At 43.6% G+C, this 19,171-nt stretch overlaps 1 protein-coding gene across 1 annotated transcript in view; it reads right to left on the bottom strand.

Annotated features, from left to right (window-relative positions):
- Positions 1–18,724, bottom strand: part of LOC308291838 (dedicator of cytokinesis protein 3-like) — a gene marked incomplete at both ends in the record, with an annotated part of 140,294 nt that extends 121,570 nt beyond the window's left edge. The window contains one exon of the mRNA XM_080733969.1: positions 18,688–18,724. Within this exon, the coding sequence (XP_080590095.1) occupies positions 18,688–18,724 (37 nt within the window). The remainder of the gene's footprint in view (positions 1–18,687) is intronic.
- Between the last annotated feature and the right edge of the window lie 447 nt (positions 18,725–19,171).

Genomic DNA, 19,171 nt, shown 5'->3' with positions numbered 1-19,171 from the left:
TTTTGGACATACAAGGTTTCCAACCGACAACGACGAAATATAACTCATGTAATTGGCCCACTGGCTTGTCACTTGTCATGATCTGAAATGGCAAATCTTTGAGTAGCAGCAGCGCTATAGAGAGATCTCTCTCTCTATAGCGCCCAATGAGGGCCTCTCCAACTCTTTTTCCTGGGCTGAATCAGGGGCCCAGCACGTCCCTGCTGGGGACGCTCACATAGGCTGTGCTGGGTGACAGGGACTCTTGTCTTTACACAATGAATCCTCTGCCAAGGAAAAACTTGCCTTTCAGGATGTGACTGTCACCATGAAATGTTGGTTGATGATGAATTGTCATATTAAATAGTTAAGATTTAAAGATGCAGTGAAATGAAAAATACGTTTTTTTTTATAATATCTAACACTAGATGCCAAAAAAGTGAAAGATTCCTGTGTTTGTGTATTGTAACAAAACAATTGCTGCCCCTAAACAACAACGTCATGCGTTATGATGTACGTCAACTCTACTTAATAATTCATGAGGTCAGAATGATTGACAGGTGGCTGTATCAATCAACTTCAACTACTTCAACTTCAACTACTCCCCACTGCGCTGGTTCACGTGGCTCCCCCCCCACCGCCTCTACCTCCAGTTAAGCCAATCACAAGCCGCGACAGATTTCTCATCTCCTATGCACATAAATTGTTTCCGTATAGCCGCTGCCTTGTTACAGTCTATGGGAGCGGCGCTGTGACACTCAGCGTCGATCGTCAGCCCGCCCATCTTTGCATGGCATTAATGTCTTCAAAGAGTTATGGTCCGCCTACTTTTTGACAGTCAAATCGCATTCCTCCCAGGCAGCGATATGTCCCGCCTTCCTGGCCGGTTTCACTAGGAAATGCGTCACCATAAGGAAGTGGAGAAAGTGGAGCACTTCCATTGCAGTGCGACTTTAATGGTTTAACACATGCGTGTCCGATTTTGAGATTTTGAAGACAATTATCTTCGTTCATGACTTATCCAAAATGTTCAGTTAGATTGACCGCTCTCATAAAAGGCACTGCTCACTTCACATTGGGTGTGATTTTTGAGCAGTGCTAACAACTCCTATCTGTCTTTAGCACATGCATTCCTTAGGAAATTGGCACTGGGTGAAAAAATGGGTTACAAAAATTGTGAGGAAGAAAAAAGATCCATAGTACAAAACTAGCGACCGTCAGGTCGCAGTTACTATCAAAACCTCGACCAGCTGTCAGTCAGTCTGTCACACGTCACACTTTTGCCCTGTTCATATCTACGCAAACGTTGCCCCGATCCATGCCACACACTCCTTGTCTGCCAAACCACAACCTCCACCCATCAATTCTCACATGGCCCTCTTCTTGCGCCACCATGAAGCCGATTCTTGCAAAACACATTTTTGGACACTGCTCCAACAAATTTTGCCCTAAAATCACCCAAATCGGGACACAGTATGTCTACACTCATGTCATCAACATGGATCTGTCCCATATAGCGCCACCATCAGGCCGATTTTTTCAAACACATTTTTGGACACAGCTCCTACACATTTTGCCCTAAAATCACGCTGCGACCTAACGGTCGCTTATCTCCCGATTAGGAAGTCTTACAGGTAGTTATGGAGGACAACTATCTTGTATTGAGGCATACAAGACTTATTAGCCAGGGATCCTTTTTTTAAAAACCCTAAAGGATCCCCGAAGCCAGTGTTGCCTCAAAGAACACACAGCAGGCTGGAGCAGAAGACAGCAGATTGAGAAGGATCGCTGCTGCAAGGGTAGGCAGAGGACTTGGCAACGGCAGCTAATGTGCTGTAGTGTAGACACCTCGCCAGAACTCTGCCATCCAATCTGTAGCGTAGCGTGAATGTGTGTGTGTGTGTTAGGGATGGGACGATTATCGCTATTATCGTTTATCGTGATTAACTTTTTCTCTGCCATTTTAAACATAGCTGTAGTAAGCAGCTGCCAAATTGTCCTTACCTTTTAGCGTGGGCACGCGCACGCATCGTGCACAATCTGTGCGCGACTCATCTAGTAGACGTGTAGACTCGGTGACAAGCTTTCGAATACAAAAAACCCCATTGAAAAAGACATATCCGTTGCCACGCTGTATCTCTGCTTATCAGCCAGTGTTTACATGAAAAAGCATTGAAAAAAGCCAACTGTGCGCTATGGTAACACGTGGACACGTTCGCGCACAAAACGCACGATATGTGCGGGGATCATAATCCAGGCGTGTAGAGACTGGATCAAAGTTTCCAAACGCAAAAATCCGATTGAAAAACGAGCGTTCCATCGCCTGGTAGCTTCCACTTCTGTTACACAGTAAACCAATGGAGGCGGGACTATGGCCCAGGCTCAGACTGGATACGGAAAGCTGGATCCGGTCCAGACCGGAAATGACCGGATACAGTTAGGGGGGCGGGCCTAAAGAGCCAGAATCAGCGAAAATCTGCGCTAATACTTTTAATCATTTCATAATGATTAAAGCTAATTAAACTTTACGGGCTCTACGGGCATGGCAGCGCGGTACAGCGGGAAATCTACGGTCTCTACGGGGATCGCGAGGTATGAGTTAAAAACACAATAATCGTATCGCGGAGATTTCAATTTATCGTGAAATTATCCTCTGTGATGCACTGGGATCAATTCACTTTTTGGAGCTGTGTGCAGCTCCCTATAGGTGGCTGTGTGGGTCTGTCTGTCTGTGTGTGTGTATGTAGCCTGAACTTCCTAAACTTCGGCACGCCACTTGTCCCACAGTTTTGCCACCACACACTCGCGCCATATGTCAAATCGACCGGCTTACTCGGGAATCGTGGGCTATTACTTTTCTAAGAGAAAGGTTCTATAGTTTAATTGATATTAATTTATTAGTGAATTAATTTTCCCCATTGACTTATAATGGGAATCGCAAAAACTCACATTCAATTATTTGTCTCTCGCAAACCATAGGGGCTAGAGTTTCAAGACTTGGAGAGGAGGTTCATAATGATTTCAAGGATTAAATAAAAAATAATTGTGTCATTTGGTCGCATGGTGGCGCCATAACACCCCACTTTACGTTTTGGCCTGTAACTCTTGAACCGTAGGTCGGAAAATTAAAAATATTTTTTCCCTGGATTCCTTGGGTCATGACGCATCTCCCCATATAGGCCACGCCCATTTGCGCCATGATAGATTTTCCGCCATCTTGAATTTTCTCCAAAACACACTTTTTGCTCCTTTTCCTACATATTTTCTCCAAATGTCACAAAAATCGGTACACATGATCTATGGACTCATGCGATAAACATATTCAAACGATATTTTGATAGTCCATACCGTTCTTCCGTGACAAGCTTCCAAAGTTAGCGGGAGGAACCCATTTTATAAGAAGTAGCCATAAATCACAAACGAAACATCCAGTCAACACAAAATTTTAAACACAAGTGGCGGGCGCTATACTGAACATATACCCAAAAGCATTTCCACTTCGACCCATAGGGGGCGCCACAAACGCGCAAAACGTAACCGTTTCATGCCAAAACGTGTTTTTCAGGGGGAACGACCCTCTCAAAACGAAACACAAACGATCTCTGGAGCGACGCGACAACGTAATCGCCTTGCGGAACTTGTGGGAGGAGCCTATTTCTTAAAAACAAGAAACCATATCCTTACTTCAGGAACGCAGGAAACGCAAAACACACTTTTTGCTCCTTTTCCTACATATTTTCTTCAAATGTCACAAAAATCGGTACACATGATCTACACACACACACACACACACACACACACACACACACACACACACACACACACACACACACACACACACACACACACACACACACACACAGCTCCACTTCACACGGGTGTGATTTTATTTGCCGAGCAGCATATCCGGTACCATTTAAACCCTATGTAATTGGTAAAACGGACCTGGAAATAACGTACTTGATACCAAATCTCTTTTGGGACAAATCTCTTTTGGGAGCTTGTAGATCTGCTATTTTTGGCCAAATGTTCGGCCCCAGGATAATGGACATTGGGGATATTTTGATTATCGCGATAATATCCCAAATCTTGAATGTGTGTGTGTGTGTGTGTGTGTGTGTGTGTGTGTGTGTGTGTGTGTGTGTGTGTGTGTGTGTGTGTGTAGCCGGGTTCACGCGGTCCAAAAACATACCTCAGGTCACCAGACTTGCCACCGCGGAGGGTTTGAATTATGGGCCTGCTGTTGTCATTGGATTCATTTGAGAGATCAAATCAGCCAATAACAATGACACAACCTGACAGAAATCTAAAAGGGTCATATATTAGTCTGCCTACTTACCCTACAAGTTCTCCCTCCACACAGCTGGTTCAAATTAATGATCAATGCTCATTATCAACAGCTGAAGTCACTCAACAAGCATGCAGGTGCATGTCACAGCAGCAGCACTCTGAGGCAACGCGGACACTTTCTGTGTGTAAATGGGCCGACCCGGAGAATCTCTCCGGGAGTCTCCGGTAGGGCTGTCACAATTATTACATAATCGTCTAATCGTGATTATTTGACATTATCGCAATTATTTTGTCATAATCGTCATAATCGTGAATGTTGAAAAATGTCCGAAATAGTGGAAATAGCAGATCTACAAGCTCACAACGTTGTGAGCTTGTAGATCCGCTATTTCCACTATCAAAGTTATTTTTTAAGTAGTAAGTTGTCAAATATGTCAGTAATTTCTTTGTATATTTAGGTTATGTGTCATATCTACCATGTACAACTTCAAAGCCTAAAAGCCAAACAGAAATGTAATTATCAACGACAAAAACACAATTAAATCGTTAATCGCCAATTATTTGAGTGACAATTAATCGTCATGTAAAATGTCATATCGTGACAGCCCTAGTCTCCGGCCAATAGCATGTGTTTTCCTCCCCCCACCCCGCTCTGCTCCTCTCCTCCTCCCCCTCCCCATAGCAGAGAGCGCTGCTGCGTCATGACGTCAACACATTAGGTGCGACGCCCCTCTGCACTCTGATTGGTTAGGGACATTTTACACTTCTTCCAACAGTGTTTCTAACGCGATCGCCAAGGCTTCTTTTTCTTCCGATCGCCAAAAGAAGCCTGGGTTTCCGAGGCTACAGCAGCATGCAGCAGCCAGTAAGAATGAAACACAGGACAGGAGTCAGGCTACTGCTAAGAGCAAGTGTCAAGAACCATTGATCATTAATGTGAATCAGCTGTGTGGAGGGGGGATCTTGTATAGTAAGTTTGACCCGTTCTGATTTCTGTCAGCTTGGGTTCCCTCATTATTATTGTATGGCACCGGTGGACCACTGGAAGATGGAATAGAGGGAAATATACTGTATCTATACATTCCCAGAGTTACACATGGATCATTTGACTGTGTAGATACAGTATGAGTGTCCCAAAAGTTGCCCATCAATCTGACATTATACAGGGAAGCCATGGGGGATTGACTTAAACCATTACTCTAGCACTGAGGACTTCAGTTACAACTCTAAGCCAAACAGGACCAAATGATAGCATGACAGGCAACCTTGGGAGTATTCTTCCTTTAACCACATGAACCCTATAGCGCCCCAATTCGCCAGATATATCTGGTGTAGAGGTAAAAAAAAAAAAGGAGTGGACCTAGACACCGGTCAATGAAGTGTATGGTTTAATTGGTTAAACAGCGCTTTCTTCTTTCTCGAGTTGAGCGTACGATACTGCCGTGCTGCTGGGTGTAGAGGTGTGGCTAATGACGGTGTAGAGGTGTGGCTAATAATGATGGGCACAAAAGGATTCTTCACTTTAGCAGACTTTACCAATGTAAATGCACTCAGGTCAGTACACACACAAACGCACGCACGCGCGCGCACACACACACACACACACACACACACACACACACACACACACACACACACAAAGAAATACTGCCATTTAAGGCAGTGGCTCTCACCCTGGGTCAGGAAGTGTCATATTTATGTGGAACCGAGTCAAACTAAATGCAATGCCTCAACTCATACAACTCCAAGGGCTTGTCAGGGTCACTGATTTAAGGCTCTCTAGCTCAGGCAAAGAACTGTGTAGCTGTAGAGACTCCGCAGTGAGCTGGAGCACCTGATAACTAACTAAACTAGGAAGTGTCCTCCTCTCTTTACAAACTCCCCGCACGGAACGTTCCACAGCCAATGAGTGTGAATAGCACACGCTCATACAACCAAACTAGGGGGTAAAGCTCAGATATTTAGGTAACACATGCTATCCCATGCTACGCACATCCTAAATGCTTACAGACAGGGTTGCATTGCCCATCACGACGACAATAGCAGAGATGAAGAGAGCGTATAGCTAGAGCACAGGCTTGGCCGTTTCTATAGTGTCGTCAACACTGACAATATAGCGATGATTGCAGGCGGATGCTGCAGATTGCTAATCTCTCACACGCACGTGCAACCTGTGGGTGGGAAGCTAAAAGGACTGGGATGCCCTCTACAGTGGCTTCTCCCTCAAGTGCTAAAAATGTCTTCTGAATCCTTATGGTTTTTCGGGAAAACTTATGTTTATTTATCTGTGGTGCTTAAAAATATTTTGTTCCAGGGACCCCCCCCCCCCCCCCCCCCGTTAAAATAGCAGATCTACAAGCTCATACCACGGCGCTATGAGCTTGTATATCTGCTATTTTTGAATAGTCAAAGTATACAAAATTATAGTTAAAGAGGTTACGTGACACAGGTGTGTTCCAGGTCTTAATGGGTTAATTTCAAGGACCCCCAGTTTGATACCCATCAGGCCAGGGACTAGGGGTGGGCGATATGGAAAAATACTATATCACCATATTTTTCCAAGCTGTATCACAATACACAAACTTATCACGCTTCTTTTTCACGTTGGTTTTATTGCTATTTCTCAAGTTACTTAACAGTACAACCACCTACAAGGTAACAAAAACTAAAAGAAAAAGGAGTAACCATTAGACCATTTAGACCAGTGGTTCTCAAAGTGGGGTCCAGGGACTCTTTGGGTTCCTTTTGGGAGTTCTAAATGGACCCTTTCAGTTATGTAACTCTCTGACAGTGTACAAATGAAACCCAATGGACCCTTTTGGGTCCGATTTGGTTTCATTAAGGGGAGACCTTGACATTATAAAGTTTGAGAACTACTGATTTATTTTAGACCAACATGCAGGTTTAAATACATTCTGCAATGAATCTCTGTATTAACAATTCAACAGGATTTTTTATATAAGGATCCCTCGTTGTATCACGATCTATACGATACAGTATCTCTGAAAAAGGCATATCGTGGAGACATTGTATCGTCTCAACGATATTTATCACCATATCGACCCACCCCTACCACGGACCCCTATCCAGTGTGTTCATACTTGCCAATTATGGTCCCCTCTGAAATACTTTACTGAATATCTTGTGTCTATATTGAAGAAAAAGACTCCTTTTTACATTTGTAATGCATAACGGTACAGTACTATATCCCATCATAGAAAGCACATCGGAAAGCAAAAATCCATCCTTTGCTGATTGCTATGGCCCACAGAACATACGGCAGATTAGACTAAGAATTAAAAAATAAAGAAAAAAGAAAAGGTGGATGCGCAACAGCTACCAAACTGTAGCTCCCTAAAATGGTCTACCTACACTTCTACATTACCAACCGGTATATCTTGCATTCGGTACAAAGAAGCCAGTGAATTGAAGAATGTGATTTAAGAGACTGAGTAAAAAACGAGCTGTCCTCTAAATCACTGGAGCCAGACTGAATGACAGCTGGGAGGACATGGTGATCAACAGAGAGCATCGGTTAGACCAGTGGTTCTCAAACATGTCTGGCTCAGGTCACGCCTGAAAACAGCTTTTTTCATCCCCGGCACCCCTGAATTACATTGTTACTTTATGTGGTGCGGTGGTGTGGTTAGGCATGGGTGATAGTCCCCTGTCCGTGTCTCCTGTCCCTGTCCCCTGTCTTAGCTTCAGTCACTTCATGTTCTACATGGTGACATCATGGATGTACTGCGTCTTGTGTCTTGTACATAGAAACTATACACACTATACAGGATGCCAGGTCAACTTACTAACTAAAGCCCCTTTTCCACTGACATGGCCCAACACCACACCACTCCACACCGCCCACTAGTGCCAGGTTTTCCACTACAAGGACCTGGGCAGAGTGGTGTGAAAGCGGTACTAAACTTGGTACTAAAAGTATCCAATCTAGAGTAGGTCTGACTCTGAGCTAGGCCAAACAGGGCCAAACACTTCATAATGACTGATCACTCACTGACTTTTCGTTTAGACCACCAGGATATAGTTGTAATACATGATAATAGATTCTAATCTATTGTGTTATAACCACTATTATAATCTATTATAGTCTATTATACTTATCATAGTAATACTTTAATACTGTATAGTGTATTATAATTTAGGATAGTTGTAATACAACTTTATATTGTTATTATAATCACAGTTAAAAAGGTCAATTTGTTTCTTACCGATAGGGGTACTTTTGTGTAATGGAAAATGTAGATATTGTTATGTGGTGTGGTGTGGTGTGGTGTGGTGTGGTGTGGTGTGGTGTGGTGTGGTGTGGTGTGGTGTTGTGTAGTGTGGTGCTAAAGCTGAAGTCAAAAAGGGGCTTAACTAACTAACGTGTAACTGTATAGGATAGTTAGTTGAGGCTATATTAACCCATTCTGCCCGGGACTCCTTCAACGACCCCTCTGGGGATCCCTGAACCACAGTTTGAGAACCACTGACACATCCCCGTTTTGAGGTCTGGCTAACCTAAGGATTCGTGTCCTGGTCGTCCAAGCATTCCACAAGGTTGCTCTTGCAAACTTGTGTAATGATGACTTATTTAAATCCTGGTGAAGGATTGTACATTAACAGGGCGGGCGTGCACGCACGCACACACAGATACACGCACACACACGCACACACTGTTACACGCACGCACACAGAATAATACATAAACATGTCACGCTGATCTGACTGGACAGTTATAAAAATAGTCTGCGCAGTGTGTGGGCTAATGGTGAACTTTGGACCGCGCAAACTACCGACCGATGCAATAAAACCCTTGATGTGACTCCAGCGGGAAATGCCCAGGAAATTACAGCTTGACTGCCTTCCTTCAGAAATGGAACCATGGGTTAAGATCTTGTTTAAAACCACGAAGGCAGACCCTGACTCCCCATCCATTACTGTAAAACTAAAATCATGGCCTCAATTTGCAACTGGTCTTAGATTCCTACCCCCACCAACCTGACCTGACCCCCCGAGCTGCCCTCCATTGGCTCCCTGTTCATTTTACCACCCCTGATTTCTCACATGCCCCTCTCCTAGCACCACCATGATGCCGATTCTTGCAAGACACATTTTTGGACACTGCTCCTACAGATTTTGCCCTAAAATCACGCAGAGGTACACAGTAGCTCTAACGTCATGTCATCAATATGGATCTGTCCCATTTCCCATATTCTCTCCTGACTGGCTACCATTGCCTTCTAAAGTTTGTGTATGCGACCTGACGGTCACTTATCTCATGATTTAGGGAGTCTTACTGGTTTGCTTTTAAATCTTTACGGGCTGGCCCCTCCCTACATACCGTAGCTGAACTGGTTAGTCGCTACTCCCCAGTCAGGGCTCTGAGGTCCGCTGACAAATCACTCCTGGAGGTTCCCACAACAAACTGCAGGTCCAGGGGCGACAGTGCCTTCTCTGCTGCTGCCCCCACTCTCTGTAATAAACTCCCTTTAAATATTCCACGTGCTCAGTCAATAGGGGTTTTTCTCTGTAGCTTTTAATGTTACATTTCCTTGTTTTTTTTATCTCACCTAATTTGTTTATATGTTCTTCTTTATGCCCTGTGATTGTTGCACAGATTTTGTTGTGCATTGATGCCTCCATCTACAGTATTTTGGGCAATTTTATTGTTGTAAATGTGCTTTATAATTATAAATACAATTTGATTTGATTTGATTTTACCCCCCTTTTTCAGATTTTACCTAATGTATTGTATGTGTTGTTTGTCTTTAGCCTGGTAAACCATCCTCGTCTCATTCATTCTCATTATCATGTGTCTTCTACAGAGCAGTCTGGAAACCAAGCACTGGGTGGGCGTTTTGCAGAAACCCAAAAAAGTGGAAGGGCCAATCAGCGTCTGTCAATCACAGAGCCCTGAGCACAGAAGCTGATTGGCTCTGCACGTTTTGGTTCCTGCAAAACGCCAACTCAGTGCTAGAGTACAACGGACCACTATAGAAACAATCCCACAGGGAGTTCTTTATGTTATCCTTTTAGCACAGTGGTTCTCAACCTGTGGTACATGTACCACTGGTGGTACTTAAGCCCCCCTCTGGTGGTACTCAGAGGAGTCTCCCACAAAAGAAGAAAAAATACACAAGTGGAGTGAAATGTTGATATTATATTACAGGTCGTTCTGACCCAGCAATTGGTTGAAATAGGCTATCCAGCCGTGCTGAAATGAGCATGACGTCACACCTAGATATTAATAGAAGATTTGAGAATGGAATAATTCATTGGAAATATCAGTTGTGCAGCTGATTGCATGGGAGGTTCACAGACTTAGTATCTAAGTCTGGCTGATGTCCCCAGTCATCACATTATTGGCTTAGGAATGCAACAAAAAGTAAAGAATCTCTATGAATTCAAGGATTAAATTGTCCTCCTGTGTGCATAGTTGAATAGGATGGGGTCTAAGACTCTGCGTGCCTGTATTTTAACATCAGTTACCAGTAAGACTCCCTAATCGGGAGATAAGCGACCGTTGGTCGCTTATCTCCTGTCACACTGCTGACATCAGTATGACATCACACCGTACACAAATGACCCTTATATAAGACCGGCATTATCTACCGACAGATTAGTAACAAGATGTCAAAATCATTGAAGGTTTACCCTACTAACCAACTGTTTACCATAGCAACCATGTTTTTTACCTTAGCAACCAACTGTTTACCCTAGCAACCAACTTTTTACCACAGCAACCATGTTTTTTTTACCCTAGCAACCAACTGTTTACCCTAGCAACCAATTGTTTACCATAGCAACCATGTTTTCTTACCCTAGCAACCAACTGTTTACCCTAGCAACCAACTGTTTACCATAGCAACCATGTTTTTTACAGGGCCTGGGATTGATGACATCAGAAATCTCCATATATGGGCATGAAAGGGATTTTGTTTCTGGAAATATGTCTGTGGGGTGCCACATTTGGAATAAAACACTTACATCACACATCTGGATATCCATACAGCCCATCTAGTTTGCCTGTGTCCATTTATGCCCATATATCTGATGACATTGGGACAATGATCTCCATATATGGGCATAAAACTTATGTTAATTAGTAAAGCCTGGGGATCTCCATATATGGGCATGAGGGGTACCCTAAAAGGGCATCATCTGGGAATAGCAAATATAGTTATCCTAGAAAGTGAAAATCTTACATCAAAGGCCATAACTACCTACCTACCACCATACTGCATTCCTCATTAAACTACCTACCAGTAAGATGCCTAAGGGAGAAAAGCAAATTGGGCGAGGTTGCACCATTTCTTGGTCTTCTGGCCAGTGATGTATATCGGACCATTTAACCATATATGGAGACATCTGGTACCCAAAGATATTCACAGATATGGGCTTAATATTGATGACATAAGGGATCTCCATATATGGGCGTAAAAGGGATTTGGTTCCCCTGGCATCACAGGGATCTCCATATATGGGCATAAAATGGATTTGGTTACCCTGGCAACACGGGGATCTCCATATCTCCATATATGGGCATAAAAGGGATTTGGTTCCCCTGGCATCACAGGGATCTCCATATATGGGCATAAAAGGGATTTGGTTCCCCTGACATTACAGTGATGTCAGTGGCTGGTTCTACAGAGGGGATCTCCATTTATGGGCATAAAAGGGAATGTATGTATGATGATGTCAGATATCATAGACGTCATAGGACTTTCACATAACGAATAACTGAGTAAGCATGTAAACCCGTAAAATCTATATTTGGGCATGGCTGATTTATGACCTCATCATGATGACACGAGCAAACACAGCTGAATTGTATAAATGATCAGTGCAGAAACCAACAGAAGTATTTGACCAAGACTCTTCGAACAGTCTTGGTCATCAACAAAGGTGTGACGTTTGTTGATGGTCACGTGACGTGTGACGGACGGACGGACGGACGGACGGCCGGTGGAGGTTTTCATAGTAAACTGCTCCCTGACGGTCGCAATTATGGTGGTACTTGGAGACACAGATATTTTCTGGGGTGGTACTTGGTGTAAAAAGGTTGAGAACCACTGTTTTAGCATAACTTCCTACTACTGTTCACACAGTGTTGTCTATACATAATTCATCATCAATCAATCAAAGCCATAAGTCTGCATTAACGTCTCTATTCCGGCTCTCAGTTAAGTACACGTCCCTATTTGTGGCACGTTATAATATGCAAACATTCAGTGAAAATAGACCAACATTTGGTGAAAATAGCCTTATTCAGCAAAGGGGAACAAAAATAATCTGTTCAGCTAAAATATGCAAACATTCTGTGAAAATAGAAGATCCACAAGTTCGCAACTGATGTACAACAAAGTATGTAAGGTGGTTAAAGTGGATTAGTTAAAGTGGTTAAACATTACCTCTGTCATTTGCGTGCGCAAGCGTACATTTGACCCTGTAACTGTCCATTGTAACCACTAGAACTGGGGGGAACATTTGCCAAGAAATTGCAGATCTACTAGCTCACAACGTGAGCTTGTATATTTGAAATTTTTGGGCAAAGGGTTTAAGTGGTTAACCCATTTAGAAAACCCGCCATCTTAATCCTAACCTACGTTTTCAGAAACTATTTCATTCATAAAATGTAACATTATTCCTGTTGCTATATACATAGCATAGAGTGTCCGGCGCCCTGAGATTGGGAGGCTTTCCCGGTTTTAAAGGTACAACAACGTATAGGCTTTCCCGGTCAGATTATTTTGTAAAGTGCTCCCTGCACTTGGATTCAGCCACAAACCACGGGTATCTCTGACACAAAAGCAGGTGTACTCTGATGATCCAGATATGTAGGGGGGACCTAATGGTCTTTATATTAAGTTATCAAGCACATTTCTCAAAACGAACCGCCGCTGTATAGTGAGTCCGTCTGGCTCACATGAAAAATAAACGGAGTGAGAATGAAGTGTGTTATAGCTTGGTGAAGCACGTTGCTTTTGCCACGTGAAAACTGGATGACGGCTATGCACGGGTATCTGCACAACTCGATTCACAGAGGGGCCTTTTCCACCGGCAAAGAACCGGTTCTGGTTCTTTCTCCCACCATGGGATGAACCAGAGGTGTGCTTTTCCACCGAGAACCGGAGTTGGTTCCGAACTGTAAAAGTTGGTTCAGAACCGGAACCACAAAATCCTTGGTTTTTCCAGTGAACCACCATCTGAACTGGGGGACAATGGCTCTGGTTCAATCTGGTGGAAACGCAAGCCGGTTCATAAGAACGAACCAAGGTTCCAAGAAAGTTGAACCGGTACTGGTTCTGGAACCAAGGTTCTTTTGGTGGAAAAGGCCCCAGAGAGTCTGTGTTTCCAACATGAACACAAACAAGTGAAACATTTTAACCCATTTAGGCCTAACCTATAGAATAGGGCTAAATCAGAAATTAGCCTACAACACATACTGTAAGCCCCTCCCAAACAGCAAAATGTGTTCCCGGCCTGAATGATTAAAGAGAGTATTACAGTATAGGAGGGTTTTGTGAAGTGGTCTGTAAATGTTATCATCTTTATTTTCAACCTATTAAAGGTGGTGTGACTGTTTAAACTAAGTTCTTTTAAAGCTCTATATTCTGACAGTAATCATTGCTATAGGGTGTTTGTTCAGCAACAGGAGTCTCCAGCTGTCTCTCCAGCTCTTAAACAGAAAATGTATGTTCAGGTGGGTTACTAATATCATCCAATTGTATTACTATTTACTAAAGAGTTTGAGAGATGGGGAGACCACTGTTACTGAGCAAACACTAGTGATTACCATTGGAAGAGCTATTTGTTTTAGTAACAACAACAAAAACACATACACACCTTTTAAGAAAACCTACGGCTGGAGCTATCAAAGCATACACTGTACGCAAAGTAGGCTAGTATACCATCATTTACAACACAGATGTGTATTACAGCCTGCACTTGATAGTTAGTATTTACAATAAGGCTATATGGGCCTACTGTATAGGTAAGCCAGCCTGCATTAATAATACTAAGCCTATTGTAGGCCCAGTCGTCTAGTCGGCGACCTGGCCAACTCGGAACAATGTAAATAGGGAATGAATGCCCCGCCCTTTAGGATCCGTTTTGACCATCTGTCTGCCTGTGTCCATTTATGCCCATATATGGAGATATCTGTATCTGTCTGTCTGTCTGTCGGCGTCCATTTTATGTCCATATATGGAGATCACTGCAGTTATAGTTCTGGGTCCATTTTATGCCCAGATATGGAGATATCTGTCTATCTGCGTCCATTTTATGCCCATATATGGAGTATCTGTCTGTGCCTCCAACTGTGTTGCAGACACAGTGCCGGTTCCCCCTTTAATGCAAACCTCACACCTGTTGTCATAGGACCCGTTTTGAACATCTGTTTGCCTGTGTCCATTTATGCCCATATATGGAGATATCTGTATCTGTCTGTCTGCGTCCATTTTATGCCCATATATGGAGATCTTTGACCATCTGTTTGCCTCTGTCCATTTATGTCCATATATGGAGATATCTGTATCTGTCTGTCTGCAATCCATTTTATGCCCATATATGGGGGCATTCATTTTATGCCCATATATGGAGAACGCGCGTGCCCGTGGGACGAACGGTTCTCGAGATACGCGGATTACATACATACATACACAGAGATTTTTTGTTGACTCATGTGGCGTACGTGATGTCAGAGCCTTTTATGAAGTGATGTCACAATGAGTCAGAGCTTTCGGCGATTTCCTCCGGAACAGCCTGATGTCAACAATCAACCCCGCATAATGAGATTCCGAACGTTTCGCGCCGGTTCGGGAAAACCGCGCGTCGGGTCGGGTCGAGACCCGGCACTGCACTCCGTGCCGCGGCCGAATCTGAAGCCGGTGGGACGAACGGTTCTCGAGATACGCGGATTACAGACACACAGACAGACAGACACGCAGAGACTTCTCGCATTTATAGATAGATAGGCATATCTATACTATAATTTTGCGAATGTCTGAGTGAGTGAGTGAGTGTCTGTCTGTCTGTCTCAGCGTTTCTCCTCAGTGGCTGGAGCAATTGATCTGAAATCGCATCACCATCAGCATATGAACACACCTGACATAACTGTGAAGCCCGTTTGTCACTTTCACAAATCGTATGCTGTATATTAGCATTTTTTTGGTGTATCTATATCTATTTAGCCTACAGTACCTTTTGTGACCACACATGTTAAGGGAGGGCGCTGTTGTTCAGGCCATGCACAATCACACACAAACCCACACACACACACACACGGGGGGGGGGGGGGAGTGTGTGTGTGTGTGTGTGCAGGCGGGCGGGCGGGCGGGGGGGGGGGGGGGGGGGGGGGTTCTGGCCCTGTTACAGATGTTGTCCAAAAATCATGCAGATCGGTACACAGTATCTCTGTAGCCGTTAAATGGAACGGGTATTTCTTACATTGATGCTCCTAGCATGCAAGCACCAGTTAAAGTTACTTTCCATCCCTCATATACTGTGTGCACAGTGCACATCCCATAATCCACACACTGCACATCATTTCGGAGCTCATATCTTTGAACGGGTAAGGGCTATTGTGTATAATCTAGCAAACAATAGTAGGCCTATGTTGACAGAACACTCAAATGAAGTGTAGTCTGTAGTACAGTTAAACATGTAAGTATTCATTTAAGTGTGAGAGAGAACAAATGGAAGCAAATGGAAGCAACATGAGCCGTGCATTCTGCACTGAATAATCCTAATGCTGGGAGGGGGGGAAATGTGTTGTTAAGCTACCATAAAGGGTCCATTTGGTTCTATTTGAGTTAAAAGACCACTGAGGATTTGGCAGTGTAGTGTAGAAATAGTGGCTCGGAGGACTGAACATCAGCTTTACGCATTTCAGCACCGCGGACAGCGCCATGATATTACTAGGCAGGCAGGCACCACACACACACACACACACACACACACACACACACACACACACACACACACACACACACGTTTGTCTTGCTATGCTTGTGAGGACATCAGCCTTTTAGGAAGGTGATTTCATGAATGCCATTTTAACTACTTGTACAGACAAAAAACAGACGATCTACGAGCTCATCAACAACGACCAGGACAACGCTCTAGTCCTCACACGAAAACGTATTTTCCCTCGAAATTCGACACTTTTTGGATCTCACATTATTAATACAAGCGAGCAAACGCACAAACACGCACGCACGCACGCACGCACGCACGCACGCACGCACGCACACACACACACACACACACACACACACACACACACACACACACACACACACACACACACACACACACACACACACACACACACACACACACACACACACTCAGAGCGGTATGGATGCGGGGGTGGTCTACACTACACTGTAGCTAGTTAGTGTGGGGAACTGTTGCTTTCTCATCCTGATTGCTTTCCCCTTTTCCCACTTTCTCTGTGTCAACCAAATGTGAGGATTTCTTTCCTGCATGATTATTACCTTTTAGTGTGAGTAGACTACTCATGACGCGTGTGTGTGCGTGTGTATGTGTGTGTGTGTGTGTGTGTGTGTGTGTGTGCTTGTGTTGGGGGCGGGGGAGGGGGGCCGGGGGGTCGTGAGTAACCCTGCAACTAACCAGCTTATAGCAGGTCCACCTGGATGTTATGAGTCATTCAAGTGGTCAGAGTTGCTAGAATCCTATGACTTCCAGCCACAATAAAATGACATGAGTCTTAAAGATGAGTCACTTTAAGACGAGGCCACAATTCCATATAGTATACCATAATGCAGAGGTCTTCAACGTTTTCAGGCCAAGGACCCCTTAGTTGAGAGAGAGATGAAGCAGGGACCCCCACTGCCCCACAACCTGTTCATAGATTCCATATAGTTTAATCGTTTGACTGCACAATCGTCAGTGAATTTTGGATTCATGTCAATTTGTGTTTTCAGATATTTAACCACTTGAACCGTCAATACTTAATAAACGTAAATAAAAGTTCTCAGAATATGGACATTATGGTTCAAGTGGTTAACATAAAAACGGAGAAAAAAAACTATCACTCAAAGGTTTGGAGGACCCCCTCTAGTAACTCTGAGGACACCCCCTAGGGACACCCCCTGTTGAAGACCCCTGCCATAATGAAATATCAACAAAACAATCAACATTATGCAGTCATCCCCCCTGTCGCAGTATTGCCATCTGATCATCACTGTCCAAACCAGTGGTGTAAAGTAACTAAGTACAATTTCTTAAGTACTGTACTGTACTACAGTTTTGAGGTATTTGTACTTTCCTTATCATGACATTTCCAATACTTTCACTTCTACTCCACTACATCTCGGATCCAAATAGCCTATTGTAGGCCTACTTTTACTCCACTACATGTATTTGAAAACTTAAGTTACTAGTTACTTTACACATATAAATGATTATAGGCTATATCATAAAACAAACATTAATCCACTTTAGCCCTATTTTATACATAGGCTGTTTGAGAATAGCTGATCTACAACCTCACAGCGTTGTGAGCTTGTAGATCTGCTATTTTCAAACATGTTGTACTTTTACTTTTGGTAATTTCAAGTACATTTTGATGCCAACACTTTCGTACTTTTACTCAAGTACATGTTGAATTCTGTTCTTCTACTTTGTAACAGAGTAGGCCTATTCCTACATTGCAGTATTGATACTTTTACTTAAAGTATAAAACGTGAGTACTTTTCTTTTCCCCACCACTGCTAAACAGGTGGGCTGCAGGCTGCAGCCAAGCTCTGTCTACACCTGTTGTTTGGGAAACGCAGTCTCATCACCGCCCTCTAGTGGCTACGACCAGGCATGGGCCTTCAGGCCAAGCTGCTGCTGTATTATGATGCTGCCTGCTGCTGCTTCTTCAAGTGAAAACTAATAAACATTTATTATGCCACAACAACAACACTGACGTAGTAAGCCTACTATTTCCTAGTATTTCGTACCAAATCAAATGACAATGTGACACAACCGATGATGGACAAACAGAAGCAACAACCCCCGCGTCATATTGGGACAGACAGACATCAAACATTATGAAGCCTTAAAGGTTGTGGATTGGATCATCATCATCCCACGCAGTTTTGTCATCTTATGCAGTCAGTGTGGCCTCTCTTTCTGTCTCTACCAACCATCCTGGGTTTATACATACAGTAGCCTATAGGCCAGGCTTGCCAAAGATTCTTAATATGAAGAAAAACGAACACACACATACATTGTGTAACAACATGTAGCCTATATAATAGGCCTATTATAGCCTGTGGTGGAATGCCGATTAATAAATAAAACATGAATGCCAACGCAGCGATTGCACAAATAACAGTCCCAATAATTACATTACAATCGCCCCAATCGAATAAAGGGATTATTATATTATGATCATAGACTCACCAACTCCGATCTTCTCTTCCTCCGTGGGCACCCACATATTTGGTTATTTCCCCTTCTTCTGGCTCAGTAGCAGCAACATTGTGTCGATTCTAACGGTTGAGAGGAGGAGGCGGTTGGTTGTTGGTAGCTTAAAAAAGAAGACACAAGAAGATGCTGAGGATGCGATGGGGAGCCTATGATGAGTAGGAGGCTACACATAACCGTGTATATCCGTCCCTTTTTGCCTCATAATATAGCCTTATAGACGTCCAACAACTAGGCTACATGATGATGGCAAATGTCTTCCAAACGGCGAGGAAAGATTTCTTCTGGAGGCCGAATAAGAGGCGTTTGAGATGTGGTGAAAAAAGAACGAGACCATCCAATGATGCCTTTCAGTCTGTCCGATTCATATGTTATTATATTATGCTGGAGAGGAGATGTCCCTGTGTGTCGCTGTGTAGTCTCTCTCTCTCTCCAGATCTGATGCAGTCTCCTCCTCCGT

The sequence above is a fragment of the Nannobrachium achirus genome, assembly GCF_963921795.1.
Source record: "Nannobrachium achirus genome assembly, chromosome: 9".
Classification (NCBI taxonomy): Eukaryota; Metazoa; Chordata; class Actinopteri; order Myctophiformes; family Myctophidae; genus Nannobrachium; species Nannobrachium achirus.
Note: the sequence above shows the minus strand (reverse complement) of the source record. Positions and strands in the feature narration are given on the sequence as shown.